Below are 19,502 nucleotides of genomic sequence, written 5' to 3' on the forward strand. Positions count from 1 at the left end.
TCTGCCACCCCCTGGTCTTTCGTTTTTCCCCTCAATACACAATTATAGTTACTCTTTTTAAGTCTGAGTGTCTAGGTTTAGATTTCTGAAAGGCTTTTGTTCTTGGAGACTCAACAGAGAGCTGCCAAACAGAAGAGGCAGAGCTCACCTGCTGGTGGGGAGATGGTCTGAGCTTGGCCAAACATAGCCCTACCTCTCGGAACCTCTTGCTCACAGGATAGCAGATTCCTGAACTGGCATTCTTGCACTCCTTGGCCACTACCACCTAGGAGCTCCAGAGGAGACCAGTATCCTAGTGGCTCCAGGCATTTTAATTTACAGCAGTTAATACCTTCTGCTGAGACACCATCCCAAATAAACATCTCACATACCTGACATTCGTCCTGATAAACTAGCAGTTCCGATTCCCCCTGCATCATCACCTGGATCACAGCATACATGCTGTGCACAACTTAATTCAATTTGTCAGTCTTTTCTATCTTCTAATCTTTCCACCATTGTACCCAAAGGTGAGAACAGGACATGGAACAACAGACAGGTTTCAAATCGGGACAGGAGTATGTCAAGGCTGTATACTGTCACCTGCTTATTTAACTTATATGCAGAGTATGTCATGCAAAATGCCAGACTGGATGAGGCACAAGCTGGAATCAAGATTTCTGGGAGAAATATCAACAACCTCAGATATGTGGATGACACCACCCTAATAGCAAAAAGTGAAGAGGAACTAAAGAGCCTCTTGATGAGGGTCAAAGAGGAGAGTGAAAAGGTTGGCTTAAAACTCAACATTCAGAAAAATGAAGATCATGGCATCCAGTCCCATCACTTCATGGCAAATAGATGGGAAAACAATGGAAACAGTAACAAAATTTATTTTCTTGGGTTACAAAATCACTGCAGATGGTGACTGCAGCCATGAAATTAAAAGATGCTTACTCCTTGGAAGGAAAGTTACGACCAACCTAGATAGCATATTCAAAAGCAGAGACATTACTTTGCCAACAAAGGTCCGGCTAGTCAAGGCTATGGTTTTTCCTGTGGTCATGTATGGATGTGAGAGTTGGACTGTGAAGAAGGCTGAGCGCCGAAGAATTGATGCTTTTGAACTGTGGTGTTGGAGAAGACTCTTGAGAGTCCCTTGGACTGCAAGGAGATCCAACCAGTCCATTCTGAAGGAGATCAGCCCTGGGATTTCTTTGGAAGGAATGATGCTAAAGCTGAAACTCCAGTCCTTTGGCCACCTCATGTGAAGAGTTGACTTATTGGAAAAGACTCTGATGCTGGGAGGGATTGGGGGCAGGAGGAGAAGGGGATGACAGAGGATGAGATGGCTGGATGGCATCACTGACTCGATGGACATGAGTCTGAGTAAACTCCGGGAGTTGGTGTTGGACAGGGAGGCCTGGCGTGCTGCGATTCATGGGGTCGCAAAGAGTCGGACACGACTGAGCGATTGATCTGATCTGAGCTAATGAACAACAACCCAAAGGAGCACGTTGTCTACGAGCTTCAATCTTTTCTTAGAAATTTCCCTTCACATTCTTTGCCAGTGGAGGCAGTTTCTACCTAGCCATTTCCCAGTCTTTTCTCGTCGCTTTAACACTGTTGTAGTTCAGTCGCTAAGTCATGTTCAACTCTTTGCGATCCTGTGGACTGTCTAGCACACCACGCTCCTTTCTTTAACCCCGTCTCCTGGAGTTTGGTCAAATTCAGGTTCATTAAGTGGGTGATACTAACTAACTCAATAACATCTAACTCCTCTGAAGCTCCTGTCATTAATTTTACCATCATCTATCTACTCTGTGGCAGTCATCAACTAACATTTCATTACGTAATGGTTTTAGAATATCCCTCACTGTAATCCTTTCTCTTCCTACCCCTGCCACCACTCTGTTGGTTTGGGCATCCACACAGTTATTCTATTCAAGGCACTGGAGGCTCTGAATTGCTGTACCTCCTCAGCTCCAGTGACTTTTTTTGTGCATCTTGCATCAATTATTAGCTCTTCTGTCATCCCTTGATGATATCTTCATCAATATTTGTACATTCTCATCTTTAAACACCTTAATTTCTGGTCATTCCACCTAACATTTCACTTTACCTACTATACTAAAGGTAAAAGTTAATTTCACTAAAATGCTTTACACTTCTAAAGGTTGCCAATCCACTCTCCCAAACACTTTTTTCTCTATATCATCCCCTTCATGACCCACTTCCATCCCAACCTACCTTAGATTCCATACTCCATTATTATTAAAAGTACTCCAATGAAAACACTCTTGACTTTCTGTTTCACTCTCTCTTTCTTGTGCTCTTCTAGAAGAGCCCTGACCTTGCTGCTGCTGCTGCTAAGTCGCTTCAGTCGTGTCTGACTCTGTGCGACCCCATAGACGGCAGCCCACCAGGCTCCCCTGTCCCTGGGATTCTCCAGGCAAGAACACTGGAGTGGGTTGCCATTTCCTTCTCCAACCCTGACCTTAATCGATGCTAATTATTTTCCTACACCTTTCCTTCATTCAGGCAGCTGAACATGGTTGAATAAACAGTGGCAACTGTGTTGAGCAACTCCTTTTAAAATGCACGACTACATGGCTATTCCATATTGCCTATTATAAGTTCTATTACATGTTACTTGGCCACTTTTGCATTCTCCAAAATGATCTCACATCTTTTCTCCTACCTAACCTGAATCCTTCACTTGATCCTTCACAAGAAATCAAGACATTAGAATCATTAAATGTCTTTTCTGTCTCATACTACCAGAAAATAAGCTTCCTGATATCAGAAAAATTGGTTTCCCTGTTTACTGATGCATACATATGTGTGTGTATATATACATACACACACACACGTATACACAAACATCATGAAACTCACTACTCATTTTTATGTTCAATCAAAAACTAGAAATTGTGTCCTGCTATGCATGCAGGCTCAGGTGCTTCAGTCATGTCTAACTCTTTGCAACCCTATAGACTCGAGCCCACCAGGCTTCTCTGTCCATGGGGTTTCCCAGGCAAGCATACTGGAGTGGGTTGTGATTTCCTTCTCCAGGGGATCTTCCCGACCCAAGGATGGAACTGGCATCTCTTACCTCTCCTGCATTGGCAGGAAGATTCTCTACCACTAGCGCCACCTAAGTCTAATTCAATCTTCTACAACCGGCCTCAATTTTCCAGCTACACATTCTGACTTTCCCCCAGACATTCCAAGGTCCAATGAGCTGGATCCCTCTTTCTTTTGAACAGTCCATCTTTTTCATGGTCACTAAGACTTTTCCTGATGCTTTTAATCACCTGGGGTTCTTTTATGCATTCTCTCTTTCAAAAAAGTCTCTTCTCCCTTCTTTTCAGCAAGATTTCCCCTGATATTTGCTCCCACAATGGATTTTTCCTGTTTCTTCCCTAGAGCTCTTTCTGCTTTACCACTAAATCTTGTTACTGGGTCATCTAAGTCTTACATTATCTGAGCTATGTAGAATAGTTCTGTATTTTAAATGAGATCAAAAGCTTCTTTGAAGCTCTTCTCTGTAGGGCCATCAAAGTGTTAGTTAAATACAGTAATCAATAAATTAGAAATGCAATATGTATTTATACATATATTACAGATGAGTATTAATTTAATTAATACATGCAGAGCATTTACAATTTGTTCCCTCATCTGTAAAATTTTTAAGTGCCTTATATAAGTTTAATTACAGTTTGTCATATAAAATTTTTTATATTTTATAAATGGTCAGAGAAGAGTAAAGCAGCTTTAGTGCTATAAAAAGCATCAGCAGATATCAAATTAAAAATCATGTTATTTAATTTCCAATTATAGGTTTTTAATAAGTTATATCTATTTTCTTCCTTTTCCAGACACAGATAATGCATAATAAAATAACAAATTCATAGGCTACTAAACTATTACCTAATTCTTGGACACATTTCAATATCCCAAATTAGTTTCAAATGAAGATATAATGAAATGAGAGATATTTATCTGATTCCTTATTTTTAGGAGGGCTATTCTAGAATGAATTTAATGGAATATTTCTGGTTTATTTCTTAAAATTTTTTAAAATATAATCACACCAGGCTTCTTTTTTTTTTAGCCACACCATGTAGCATGTAGGCTCTTAGTTCCCTGACCAGCGACTGAACCTACGCCCTCTGCAGTGGAAACACAGTCTTAACCATTTGACCCTACTTTATTCCTTAAAAAAAGAAATATTTATTAGGGAAGTCCCTACTTTATTTCTTTCAAATACTTAAGACCAAGAGAACTGTTATTTCAAAATATTTTACGCAAAATGAAAAAACGTCCAATATAAAGAAGAGGCAAAGTTTTTTTCCACTTTCAAACATTTTACTTTACAAATGTTAAAGTTCTGTGAAGTTATTAATCATGGTACTACAAATGTAACTGCATGTTTTGGAATTATTAGTAAATGGCTTACATCAATATAAAATATTAAGTATAAAAATATCCAGAATAAAATGTTCAAGCACATGAATTTCATATATTAAACAACCTTTTTCATGGTAATGATGAATAACCAACAATTATCATAGAAACATCAATCTATGAGAAACTACAACTCTATTGCTGATTGTGACCAAACTAAAAGATATCATATGCTATTTAGTTTTTAAGAAAGTAAGGAGACAGAGTCAATTCTAATGAGGTGGATGAACACAGAACCTATTACACAGAGTGAAGTAAGTCAAAAAAACAATTATCATATACTAATGCATATATATGGATTCTAGAAAGTTGGGGCTGATGAACCTATTTCAAAAGCAGCAGTGGAGACACGGACACTGAGAACAGACTTAAGGACAAGGTTGGGCAGGGAGAAGAGGGTGAGAGGTATGGAGAAAGTAACATGGAAACGGACATTACCATATGTAAAATAGATAGCAAATGGGAATTTGCCATATGACTCAGGGGAAAACAACCTAGGGGGTGGGATGGAGAGGGAGCTGGGAGGGATGTTTAAGTGGGAAGGGACATGGGTAAACCTATGGCTGATTCATGTTGATGTTTGGTAGAAACCAATGCAATAATGTAAGCAAATATCCTTCAATCAAAAATAAATTAAAAAAAAAGAAAGTAAGGGGATAAAAGAAGAAAATCTGGATAAAAATGACAGAGACATTGCTATATCAATAAGATTAAAGTCATTAACATTTTTGAAGAGTTAATGCTAACTCTTTTTGTCCCAAAGCTTTTAAAATGCCTTAAAAGACTTTTGATCCAGTGGTTAAGAATTTAGAGGAATTGAGAGAGTAGCATGGAAACATATACATTACCATATGTAAAAGAGGTAGCCAGCGGGAATTTGCTGTATGACACAGGGAGCTCAAACTGGTGCTCTGTGACAACCTAAGGGGGTGGAATGGGGTGGGAGGTGGGAGGGAGGTTCAGGAGGGAGGGGATAGATGTATATCTATGGTCGATACATGTTGATGTATGGCAGAAATCAAGACAATATTGTAAACTGATTATCCTCCAATTAAAAAAAAAAAAAGAATCTGCTTGCCAAAGCATTGGACATGAGTTTGATCCCTGGTTCAGGAAGATCCCACATGCCATAGAGCAACTGAGCCTGAATGTCACAACTGTTGAAACCTGTGCTCCACAAGAAGAGAAGACATCTCAGTGAGAAGTCCCAGCATGGAAAGAAAAGGAGCCCTTGTTTGCAGCAACTACAGAAAGTCCAGCAATGAAGACTGGGCACAGCCAAAAATAAATAGATAAATAAGATGTTAAAAAATGAAATAACAGAAAAAATTTCTATTCTTGCTCACTTTGTGATTTATTTTATATATCAATGGTATTTAGAACAGAAAAAGCATAAAAAGGAACCCATATAAATTATATAATATATATATAATTATACAAATTATATAATTTAATTATATAATTTATATATATATTAAATATATATATATTTTATATATATATAAATTAAATTATATATTTAATTATATAAAATAACCACACAGCTAAAACAATCAATTATGAAGTTTATAATCTTATGTAATATCTTCAGGATTAAAAAGATATATTCTGGTAATTTAAAGCAGTTGTTAAACCAGAAGTTGATTCTTACATTAATCCCTATAGTGAGTCAAGAAGCATAAGTAGAAGCATAAAAGAAACTTAAGATAAACTACCTCTATTTGTCAGAAGAGTAAAATAGAAAGTAGGAGACAATGTCATTTGTGGCACTGAGAGAAAAGGTGCTCACTTTCTGTGCAGTCACCTAGAGGATGAGGACATCTTTCTTAGCGGCATTGAGAAAGGACCTTATGCATGTGGCATAAGCCCTCTTGGAGGAGGTTACCATTAGCACCACTCTAGAGCTGCCAAGCAGATGACCCACAAACTGCAGGACAATTATGCCAAGAAAAAACCAAACCAAACTGGGAACAAATCCTCATCTTATAAATGCCTCATGGCATGTTAAGTGTTGGCAGAGGTACACTTTGATCATTTCCCTCTTTCCTTTATTCCCATCCTTTGGGTCACATAACTGAATCTGTAGTGAATCTGGTCCCATGGCTATTTCTTGCAACTAAGTAGGTTGAAAACCATGAGTACTCAGAAGATCATTTTGTATTCTTTTTGAAATACACAAGGCCACTACACATTCTTGTAGAATCAATGCTAAAGGAAACATTATGAATATAATAAAATCTAGAATATTTTCACTTAGATCTATATCACACAGTTATTTAAGTCCATTTTGGCATAAAACTCATTTGACTTATTCATTTGGTACTCTAAAACCTGTATTATTTTCTAGAAGGAAATCCAAATTTCATGGCATTTGTCCCAGTCCAGGATCACAGAGTCAGCCCCATGTAAGAATCAAAACATTGCTCAGCCAGAGGAACTTGGAGGTCTAGAGAGAGGGTTCCTGGGTGAACTGCCTTCAGAACTCTTCAGGGCATACCTTCTTTACATGAGGAAGGGCAAGATGTCCAGTCGCTATATGGTGTCACGATACAGTCCTTCCTACAAGGAAGCAGACAGGGTCGCACTGTTTCAGGTCGAAGGCTTTCAGGACACCTAGGAAGAGCAAAGGGAGATTACTAGGCCTCTGTACTAACCCAGAACCAGGTAATTTATATCTTTAGAATTTTTACTTCTAAAATTGCTAAACAGGCATCCATCTGTAGTATTCTACCTCCAGGATTCTTTCTACTTTTTGACAAGAACTATACAACTAAAATAATTCTGAACTGAACCTCAATAAAGCTTCTCAAGGCAGGAAGTGAAAATTTAATTATAGTAATTGTGCTATGTAAGAGAAAATACAATAACTTTATTGTTCTTTATCCATTTATAACAATCTATCAATAAAACTGCACTTTCTAACATGCCTTATAAGAAATTTATGAAAGTTCAAATTACCAATTTAAGGAACCAATTCTACACCTTTATATAACTAAACAGGCTTATTGTCAATCATAATTTTCCAGGCTACTCTGTACTTTATTTTTATAAAATATGTTTAGCAAAAAGTAAATTTATAATGGCATATTCTATACATAGTACATGCTCAAAAACCAATATTATATTTACAGCTATGAGTGTCATAAAAATAAGGAATAAAACAAAGTATACAGCTAATTAAGATAAACAATTTTTGTTCTGTTCCTGGTTTCATTCACTGTATTCTTATTTTTTCTTCCATTTTCTTCCAAGTTTTAATCTACTGGATTTTAAATATTTTAGGTATTTTTATAAATTATAATATTGTTACAAAAAGAGTGAATGAATATAAATAAAGAGTCAATAAGTAATTTAAAGAAAAACAAAACACTGTGTTCTTGACATAAATTATAGTAAAATTAGCTTAATTATACTATTTTAAAACACCAAAATATAAAATATATTATTAGGGACACGAGAGAAAAATGACGACAAAACACTGAAATGCCTTATACTTTATAAGGTTTTCACTTCCTAGAAAAATTTTAGGAAGCTGAGGTATGAGTTTTAAATAAACTAGTTTGTTTATTGTGTACTTATTACATGATTTTTAAATTTCCCAATTCTTTTATGAATCTTCACAATCTGATTCCCAATTCTTTTATGAATCTTCACAATCTGATTCTACTATCATTAGCAATCAAATGTTATCAATACTAGTAGATGCATGCATACGAGGACAACAAAACATAATAACATAATTCATGTAACTAAAAGTAATGTTCTGATTCCTAAAAAATTTTCTTTTGAGGTGATATCATATCATCTCTGACAAGTAAGTTAAGAGGCAGTGAAGAAGTGAATCAACCAGTATAACTGTTGCTGGAATAACTTGGCAAATTAGTGAAAAATGGGATTTAAAAATACTCCCCATAGGAGAAGTCAAATTTCTTGTACGTCAAGATAAATTGTCTTTCAACAAGTAAGTTAATCAGGTTTTCAGAACTGAACTATGAGTGAATAGATCAACATCATTAATCTCCTTCCCATAATTTCTATATAGCACTCTGCTGACACTTCATTTTTGATATATCTATAAGTTTTTATTTATGTGTCCTATCTCATCCATAAGTATTACATTCTATTCAACTATACAGATACATGTTTTTTTTTTTTTTTGCTCACTCAGTAACACCAGCCTTTATTTGAAAGTGGATTTTAAAAAATACATTGGATTTAACATTTCAAAATGAAATATCCTCTCTGGTTTATGTTGAATATACGCTTGGATTTTCCTAACTGCTATGCCTACTCAAAGTCATTCTTTGATAAGTCATTCTTAGATAAGAATCATTAGAAGTTAATGTTTTGTTACAACTGAGATTATAACTAGAATTATAAATTAACCTACATTCTTAACCAGGAAACATTATATGGCAAAACCTCACATATAATCATCCTGTTAATTCTTGTTGAAACTATTAGTAAGTATTATTGGAAGCATTCCTTCTCAATGAGGCAATTTTAGAACTTTAACAATGGGAGAGCATTACTCAATTACATGCTTTTCAAATTTTAGCTCTGAATAAATCAATGGAATTTACAATGCTATCATTGACAACCTCAAAAATTCTATTTTAGTTTAGAAATTTCCTCAGCAAGATATTTGATTAGCCGCGGAGAACAAAATTACCAACAACAAAGCTGTTAAATGAACAGACCGATATAAATTATACAGCCTAGACCACAGCCAATGAAATGAATTCAGGCTTCCTTTGGTGAGGCAATTGGTTCAGTCAACATGCTTCTTTTCTCCTTTGTACTGTTTGTATTTAGTGTTTGTGGTTTAAATCAAGGAATTGATTTCCCCCCAAATCTTATTCAAGGTCAAATTAAACAGATGTGATAGGAGTTGAAGTTTGTTACTCGGAGGATAGATAAGATCAATAACATTGATTTTACCATTGCACAGTAATCTGTTTTATTAAGAGGACTTTAAAACAAGGTTTCTATTTGCATTTTTGTTTCAAATGCCTAGTACCGAAAAGCAGTCACTGAATTTTACCTAGCATATTTAGGCATAAGGGTAGTAATATTTTCTTTTGAATTCACAGTATTTGCTTTATTTTTTAGAACTTTAAGGGTAAAGGAAACTCATTTGATTTAACAAATCTATACTTGTATCCAGGTCATTGAATAAAGGCAGCAAGGGTGAAGCACATTTTTAATGGATTATTGTGGTGCTCTGACATGGGGCTTCAGGATATCCTTTCTATTGAATGATTTAATGACATTAATCCACCAAGCTTTACCGCACATAGGCTTGCGTGTATGTACATCCACCGCTGAGGAAAAAACTCTCATAGTTTGCATAAGGGAGGAAAATATAACAGTAACATCTAAAGGGTAAATGAAACTGCAAGAGGAACAGAGTGAGCTTACCCATAGAAGCTCAGAACAATAACCCTCCAATCTGAACCATGACAAGTTGGTCAAGGTGATAACCCCCTGCAGCAAATATTTCTGCCTCTTTGCTTGTCCCAGCAAGTCCCACAATCCCCCAGCACTTGGGACTTCCGCTTCTGCTGTTACTGCTATTGACTTTTAATATACTGCACATTAATATCCTTTGTTACATTCATCACATATTTAGCATCATTTTTACCCAAATATTGGTTTGGGGCTACCTATGAAGCATACGGAATAGTTTCTCAATTTACTTAAATCTTTTGGCATATATTTTCTAGCTACATACTTGTTTGCTAGAGAACCCAGAGTTGACATATTGTATGTGCCTTGTGAGAAACAAAAAAAAACCATATCAGCGTAACTGGGCTAATCATTTGTTGGAGAAAATTAATAAATCAGTTATAAAAATACATGCAATGAGGAAGAAATCTCTATCATTGCTGATTTAGACAGCATCCATCTTTTAAAGTTCATATCATCTTAGCCATGTGAAACATGAAAAGTAAAACCCATCGGTTTTGCATGTTTCTTAATTTCTAACTAAATCATGGGGCAAAATATTGCTAAAGTCCAGAACCCTGGCCATTAGAAAGAAACAAGTCATCATGAGATTTTTATTTATCCCCTGGAGTTTGTCATATATCAGTTACATTATTATCATTTCTCTGAAACACTAAGAAGTATCTCAAATTTTCCAAGAGAAAATAATTTTAAGATTTATTGAGTGTTTACATTACTACTTTTTGTTTTCATTAAATTTCTGCAAATATTTTTGAAAACTGAAGCCAGAATCTGTTAAGTAGTATGTTTAAGACCACACACGAAACCTAAGTACTTGACCAAGTTTTCAGAAATTTTGATACCCGTGAAAAATGGCTTATACCAGTGAAAAACTGATGGGTTTTACTTGTTTCACACGGCTAAGGTGATATGAACTTTAAAAGATGGATGCTGTCTAAATCACAAATAATAAGAGTTTTTTTCCTCTTTGCATATATTTTTATAACTGATTTATTAATTTTCTCCAAGAAATGATTAGCCCAATTTATACTGATATGGTTTTTTTTTTTTGTTTCTCACAAGGCCCATACAATATGTCAACTCTTGGGTTCTCTAGCAAACCGTTTGCTGTGTTATCACACTACTTGTTAACTACAGTGAGACACTGGTGCTTTTTCTGCTTATTCTAACTCTCATCCTATCCTAAGGCTCTCTCTTGGGAGTAAATGGTTTATTCATTTAACCATTAAAGATGTAGTACGTTTGGCCTCAGTATTTTTGATATAGCGCCTTCTAAGGGAAATGAAAGGCAGATCATAGAAGGCTATTGCCCAATTCAACTAGATGGGCAGCCTCCACAGCCTACGGGTACACAGGAGGTCATTGATGACCCCCACTGCTAGGACTTTGGATACTGTCCCTATTGATCAGCCAGGCCTAGAGTGAGCACTTCTTTCACTGCCTTACTAGCTCAACAAAAGCAGAAAGTGCTACTATTAACACTGAAAGTAGGTACCACATGGAGAGATTTCTACAGAATTTATGGATCCCAGGTACCAGCTGTTATAACTTTATCAGTGGCTGCCTTTAAAACAGAGAAGTCTTACTCTTGAGGTCAGGTATGATGAGCATCAAACATTCCATTTCACGAAGCAAGTGAAGCCTGGGCCCATCCCGACATGGTTGGCCACAGGAGTTAACTACTGTCGTTTTCAAGTCCTTACTTTTTGGGTCCCACTTGGCCAACATTGACCCGCACACAGATGACTTTTCTTGTCTGCATGCCAACGGAGCAAGAGGCCTCCCCGTTCCAAGCTGTAGTTGTGTTGAAGGACGAAACTGAAGTGTCCTCGATACACTGGCCCCAGGGTCCAGTCTGCCAGTGGTACACAGTACAGGGATGCTCGTTACAGCTGCGTACCTCTTGCAGAGCACTGGTGTTTGGGCACTGAACTCCACCTACAAAAACAGACAGTATCAGCAGGTTAGATACGGTGCCAACAGAAACCTTATCATCCTCTGCTCCTTGGAATTAACAATAAGAATGATACCAGCCACTTACTAGCACATGTGGCCATACACTGCTAGGAAGGCAAATCACATGAATGGCATTGTCTGGCTTAAAACTTAAACTTTTGTGGTATATTTGATATTCGGTTTGGGGGACTCAGGAGGACCTCAAAGACAGGCCATTATTCTCTAGAGAAGATGAAAATGAGGAACAAACAAAGCCTATGTAATTCCTAACTAGAGGAAAAATGGACACGGAGAATCTACAGATGGGGAAAACCCAGTATGTTCACAAATGATATCCATCAAATTGAAAGTCTTAATTATAGGTTTCAAAGTGCTGCTTATTTCAGTGAATTAGGATTTAGGGTGATTTAAAATCAATAGAAGCTTTCTGACCCTCCATGGCATCACTGAAGAATACATTATACATGTATTAATGATAATACACCATATTTCTTCAAACCTAAAATGTGTGAATGACTGTGAGACAGACCATCATTTTATGTGTCCCAGAGAGAGTAAAATGGCATCAAATTAAACTACAATACTTTTTTTTATCAACTCTAATTTTTACTGTATGCTCACCCAAATAGCTTTGTATGACTTATTTAGATACTTTTAAAAAAATGTACCACTTTTACATACATTAAAAGGGAAGGTATTCCTAAAACTTCTTTACATTCAGAATACAAATCTTTCAAGTAGCTTATTAGTTGACACTCATCAAAGTTTGTGTTCTCCAACATATATCATCTCTGTGGCATCACATGCATTGGTTATCCAGGATTTCTTAAAGAGTGTTCCCTGTTGTCTCCACGGTTTTTTTTTTTCCCCAGGATACTGGTATCTATTTCTAAGTTCTAATGTGGCTCCATTTTTAATTGTACCAGAAGATGTTTGTCAATGAAAGATTTAAGCTAGCAACCAAGGGAGGGTTTATTTTCCTTCCTCAAATGGCCCTTACCTATTTTTATTTCTTTGTTTTTGGTAGAAATCTTATGGGGTTGCTATTGCTCTCAGGAATAACAATGAAATTCCCAAGTACTAGCAATGACAACTATATTATAACTGCTGCTTGGTCACAGTGATTTTAAAATGAACCTAATATAAGATGCAGTAATTACAGAGATGATAAAGGGTTAAACATATGTGTCCTTTAATCAATAGAATGTGGTGTGGAGTTGTCAATATGGAACTCTTTTTTAACATGCTGGCCCCATTATAAGTACTTTATAGGTGGGATCTCATTTTATATCCACAGCTGCTGAACAAGTTAAAAATTATGAAGCGGATGAGTCTACACAGCTAAATGATGCAGTCACAGGAGCAGTTAGGAATTTATGGAGTCCGGTGTTTTTTGTTTTTACCTAAATGCTATAGATGGGGAAACAGTGGAAACAGTGTCAGACTTTATTTTTCTGGGCTCCAAAATCACTGCAGATGGTGACTGCAGCCATGAAATTAAAAGGCGCTTACTCCTTAGAAGGAAAGTTATGACCAACCTAGATAGCATATTCAAAAGCAGAGACATTACTTGGCCAACAAAGGTTCGTCTAGTCAAGGCTATGGTTTTTCCTGTGGTCATGTATGGATGTGAGAGTTGGACTGTGAAGAAGGCTGAGTGCCGAAGAATTGATGTTTTGGAACTGTGGTGTTGGAGAAGACTCTTGAGAGTCCCTTGGACTGCAAGGAGATCCAACCAATCCATTCTGAAGGAGATCAGCCCTGGGATTTCTTTGGAAGGAATGATGCTAAAGCTGAAACTCCAGTCCTTTGGCCACCTCATGTGAAGAGTTGACTCATTGGAAAAGACTCTGATGCTGGGAGGGATTGGGGGCAGGAGGAGAAGGGGATGACAGAGGATGAGATGGCTGGATGGCATCACTGACTCGATGGACATGAGTCTGGGTGAACTCTGGGAGTTGGTGATGGACAGGGAGGCCTGGCGTGCTGCAATTCATGGGGTCGCAAAGAGTTGGACACGACTGAGCGACTGAACTGAACTGAACTGAAATGCTATTTGTGATGCCAGCTCTGAAAATAAAAAGCTTTATCCTGTTAAAAACAGAGTATTTGGAGAAATTTATTGTTTACTTTATTGACAATTTGATCTAGTCACACTTATGTAGTCTCTGGATTTCATTTTAAGAATAGAAAATAACTGGTTGTTCACATGGAATGGTGGGACCTTGGGTGTTCATCACACATATCTGTGACAGTAAATGGAGGAATACTGAACATAATAAAAGGTGGGTTTTAGATATTAGGAAAGCAAGTTTTAAAAAGTTTAAAAATGTTAAGAAAAGTGATTCAATAGCTAGTGACCCTAATATGGCAGGAGACCTGGGTTCAATTCCTGAGTTGGGAAGATCTCCTGGAGGGAATGGCAACCCACTCCAGTATTCTTGCCTGGAGAATCCCATGGACAGAGGAGCCTGGCAGGTTACAGTCTATGGGGTCACAGAGTCAGACACAACTGAGCAACTAACACTAATATGGAAGATGGCTCCTAAAGTTTGAGATCTGGGTAAAAGTAATAAGCAAAATCACACCCTGAGCTGATCTTCAGGTATCATTTCATTTGTGACTAAGGACATCCCTCTATTCAGCATATAAATCAGCAGGCAATTTATGTGATAATTTAACTGCAATTTACACGCACTTATGCAATGCTGAACATGGGATCAACATCAGAATAACCTGTATTAAACAGCGTTTCATTACTGTCCCCTGCTTCATGAAGGTGAAAACATCTGTCACAGCTCATATCCTATCTTCCATCACACAGCTCAGCAACCCTGGAGCAAGAAGTTTAGTATTTGAATAGGGACAACTCCTAAACCTGCTAATTGGATTGGAGAGAAGTAAATGAGCACTCTTATTACCCACTTCCCTGAGGCTCTAGATTTATCCAATGGTATTTCTCAGGAAAACACATGCTAACTGTAGAAAACTGTGTTCATTTTATATAACCATTTAAAACTATATCTTATTTAATAGTGAAATTACCCCTCCTCAATTGAATAATGTGTTTTTACTTACCCCATTTTTACTTTGAATGTATGTATGCTATGTAAGTTGTGATTTTAAAACTCTGCATTATTTTTGACATTGGAATTGACTGGTTGGTTTTGAAAAAAATAATAAGAAAAGAGCTTCTACAACATCAGCATAATGCGTCCAGGAACTGCAAAATAACTGTTAAGTTTACAAACATAAAGACTATTTATTTTCTTGCCCCAATCCACATTAAAGCTGCATCAGCATTTTTGGTTTGATGTCAAGGTATTTGCACAGATAAGTCCCAGTGTGGTCTTAATTGTAATAACGATGTGGCAATTTGGAAAGCATGGCTTGGATAATCAGTCACTGCAGCACCGTCATGTTGTTCGGGGAATACTTTTATGGTTGAAAAATTGATAGATATGATACTGAATTTATTTATTATTTACGGGAAGATTTAATTCCAGACATCTGGGAATATTCCCATTCCTGTAGTACTGAGATTATAAAATGTCACCTGTGATAAAATTAGTGATAAGTGTATATTTTTTAATCCTCTTCTACATAAAAATATATGCTTCATATTAATGTGACTATTTAGGCTTTCTATCACTTCACCAAAAGGAAAGATTTTATAATGCCAATTATAATATGCAAAGCTTCTCTCAGAAACTAAAAATGACTTTTCCTCCCTACCATCAAGCCCAAAAGACCTTGGTTAGGAGACATTGAACAGAGCTGTTGTTTTTGAGTATGGCATTGAAGTCCTTACAATTTAGATGACAGATTGGAGAGAAAAAAAAAGAATCTTTTCAGGGACTTCCCTTGTGGTCCACTGGCTAAGACTGTGAGCTTCCAATGCAGGAGGCCTGTGTTCGATCCCTGGTCAGGGAACTAGTCCCACATGCCACAACTAAAGATCCTGTATACCGCAGCTAAGACCCTGGCACAGCCAAAGAAATAAATAAGTGTTTTTAAAAAAAGACCTTTTCAAAACATTAATTGAATACCTATGAACTGACTGCAATATGCAATGGTTACCTATGCTTCAAGGGATAGTCTAGAGGGGTTAGAAATAGAAATAATTCTACTCTCAAGGATCTTACAACGCAGTGGAGAGAAGTATAGGGGTGATAATATAAGCAAAGAATTGAGTACAATTCTAGGTGAATGCAATAATATAATGATAAAGAATATGACAATTACGTTAAAAGAGGTATTTAGTATAATTGGGATTCAAAAGTTTAAAATTACATTAGTTTGGGGGATACTAAAAATGACTAAGGTTGTTGAGATGAGGCATTGAGATGACTTTTGAAGAAATAGGAGTTCGATAAGCAGAGCTCTGGGAAGGGAGACAAGGAAGAGAAAATTTAATTTAAGCAGAAGAGAAACTAAATAAAAGCTGAAGCACTTAGGCAGGTATGACCCTGGGAATTAGCAATATTGATGCAGTCAACTGGAGTGCAGAGTTCACACAGGGAAGTAACTGAGGATAAGGATAAAAAAGTGGAGGAGGCTCAGGGTAAGAAGAGGCTGTTACACTGTACTGTGAATTACAATTTTAAGATACTTGTAACTTTGCCTGCTACTGCAGCCCTAATACCTTTGACAGCAGATTACTGGTGGGTGAAAGGCAATGGCATGATTTCAGGGAATCTAACTGGAAGTGCGAGAACCTCAAGAGACGCTGGGGCGGCCACCACCACCCCCTCCATTTTTTCCCCCTTGTAGTAAGGGACAAAAGATACCCCACAGTAGAGTCTGTATAAGTCCTGTAGGACTGTAGGAACAGACCGAAGTGGTGGTCATGTAGGAACAGACGGAAGCAGAACTGCTCTTTCAGTCAGTTCAGGAAGATGGGGAAGCGGCAGTATTTACTTAGAAGTCAGAGTTATGTGTGTATGTACGCTCAAAATAGATCCTGATCTCTTCAAATTCCTCTATAGGAAATAGAAGTACTTCCTGGTTTTCAAAACTAAAATCATTCCACTGCAAAAATGAAACAAGGTAAAACAGAAATATTTATCCTCTCAATGTTTTATACTGCAAAGTAAAACTTCTGAGGACTACTAATTATTTGAGGAAAAATTGGCATAATTTTATTTCAATTTGCATCTATTTTCTGCAAGTACAAAGAAGGTGTAAAGACACACTAACACTTGGCTGAAGTTATAATATCAGGTCACTCTGAACTCTGCAAGAATAAATATTCTCTTATATCTTGCTTTTTAAAGATAATTGACTATAATGAGAACAGAAGTTGTTATACTTAGTGGAAAACACTTTGAAAATCATTTTTCCCTTTAACCAAGTTTGTTAAGAACCTGCAACATGAATTAAAAAATGGAGAAGGTCATAATTACAACATCAATTTTTAATTTTTTAAAAAATTCAATATACTACTGTTTATATCAAAAACATGTCAAACTTAAGTGTTAAAGGATTGAATTCTTTTAGAATTCCTGAAATAATTCTAAAGTAGCTCTTGGGACCCATCCTGTATTTTCACATGATACAAAGAAGATTTTTACATCAAAGTATCAAACAAATCTAAAAGCAAATTATTAATCTTATTTAACCAAAAGGCTTCAAGACTTTTGAAACAAGACACATACACACACTTTTATTTTCAAGTTGAAAAGAAATATTTTTATATTAACTATCTTCAGTTATGCCATTTGTGATTTGGTTTCCAAATGACAATATTTCAGTAAGAGGCATTTTATGACATTTTTGTTTACTGCCAATACACAAAATAATAGGTTACATAATGTTACTCCAAGATTATATGAAAAGCAATTGTATTCAAATTATTTTTATTCTATTATTTTTTATGTTTAATTTTGAATTAACCCCAAAACTATAGGGATATTTAAAATGTTACCAATAATTTTTTCCCCTCGATCATATGGAAGAAGTTATTGAAATGATGCCCCATTACCCAAAATACTTCAGTATTATTTCCTGCAATCAAGGGCATTTTCCTATACATAAGCATATGCAATATTCAGGATTAGGCAATTAATTCTGATGCATTATTTCCATCCAATCCTCAGACCCATTTAAACTTGCCAATTATCTCAGAACATTTTTTGTAATAAAAGGACTTGGTTCAGAATCAACTGTTGCATTTAGAGCTTATGTCTGGCTAGTTTCCTTCAATCTTTCTCAATCTTTCCTTAATTTTCATAACTTAGACACTTTTGAAGATTAGGGGCTAGTTATTTTGCAGAATATCTTCCAGGTAGGATTTGTCAGATGTTCCCTCATGTTCAGATTCTACAATATGCATCTTTGACAGGGATGGTACAGACATGACATCATGCTCTCCTTGTACCACACCAGGAACACATCCTTTGTATTTGCCCCATGACTGATGATGTAAACTTTGATTACTGAAATAACAGTGTCTGTCAAACTTCTTCATTAGAAGGATACTTAAGACTGTAAATATAATGCTCTTCATCAGACTTCCAATTAATTTATTTATATCAAGTATGGATTCATGGTTTCCTTAGTTAATGTATATAAATAGCTATTATTGTTAATTTGCATTCACATTGCTCCTGTATGTGGCCAGTGGGAGACTCTTCAAGCTAGCTTCCCTGACCTTTTTTTAATTTCACTTTGATTTTATATTGGAGTAGAGTTAGTTTACAATGTTGTGTTAGCTTCCGGTATAAAGCAAAGTGATTCAGTTATGTATATATGTGTGTATATCCACTTTTTTTTCAGATTCTTTTCACATATAGGTTATTACAGAATACTGAGTAGAGTTCTCTATGCTATATGGTGGGTGCTTATTAGTTATCTATTTTATATATACAATAGTGTGACCTTTTGAAATATTTTCCTCTCCTTTTCTTTCTGGCACAAGATCCTCCAGGCACATCTTGTACTTTTGCTATTCCAGCCCTAGAATCAGCTATTTCTCCAAGAAGCCCTGGCTCCTTTCATCGGAGAATGGTATTAGACACCAAGATCTCAGTGCTAAACACACTGACTGCTAATAGGGTCCCACTGCTCTTATGTCATTTCAGTGAACAGAGTTAACACATGTATATGTCTATAATATGAATATCATACTTATATTTGAATTTTATGCATTTATGTATTTCTATGTCTAGGACTTCCCTGATAGCTCTATTGGTAAAGAATTCTCCTGCAATGTAGGAGACCCCGGTTCAATTTCTGGGTTGGGAAGATCCCCTGGAGAAGGCTACTCACTCCAGCATTCTTGGGCTTCCCTGGTGGCTCAGATGGTAAAGAATCCGCCTGCAATGCGGGAGACCTGGGTTTGATCCCTGAGTTGGGAAGATCTCCTGGAGAAGGGAAAGGCTACCCACTCTAGTATTCTGGCCTGGAGAATTCCATGGACTGTATAGTCCATGGGGTTGCAAAGAGTTGGACAGAACTGAGTGACTACACTTTCACTTTCATGTCTAGGTTTACAAATTGAACACCATGAATTCACACTGATAACTTCAAATTCCAATATAATACAACAAGGTTTACTCTAGTTTTCTTTCTTAACATATTCAAAACTCCCTTCTTTAGCAATAAGAAACCCAACTATGTTTAATACA

General features: G+C 36.5%; 1 protein-coding gene across 1 annotated transcript in view; it reads right to left on the bottom strand.

Moving 5' to 3' along the window:
* Positions 1–19,502, bottom strand: part of THSD7A (thrombospondin type 1 domain containing 7A) — a 488,459-nt gene that overhangs the window by 87,258 nt on the left and 381,699 nt on the right. Inside the window, exons 8-9 of the mRNA XM_070787540.1 lie at positions 11,622–11,856; positions 6,947–7,062 (exon numbers count right to left, since the gene is read on the bottom strand). Of these exons, the coding sequence (XP_070643641.1) occupies positions 6,947–7,062; positions 11,622–11,856 (351 nt within the window). The remainder of the gene's footprint in view (positions 1–6,946; positions 7,063–11,621; positions 11,857–19,502) is intronic.

The sequence above is a fragment of the Bos indicus genome, chromosome 4 (genome assembly GCF_029378745.1).
Source record: "Bos indicus isolate NIAB-ARS_2022 breed Sahiwal x Tharparkar chromosome 4, NIAB-ARS_B.indTharparkar_mat_pri_1.0, whole genome shotgun sequence".
Taxonomy (NCBI): Eukaryota; Metazoa; Chordata; class Mammalia; order Artiodactyla; family Bovidae; genus Bos; species Bos indicus.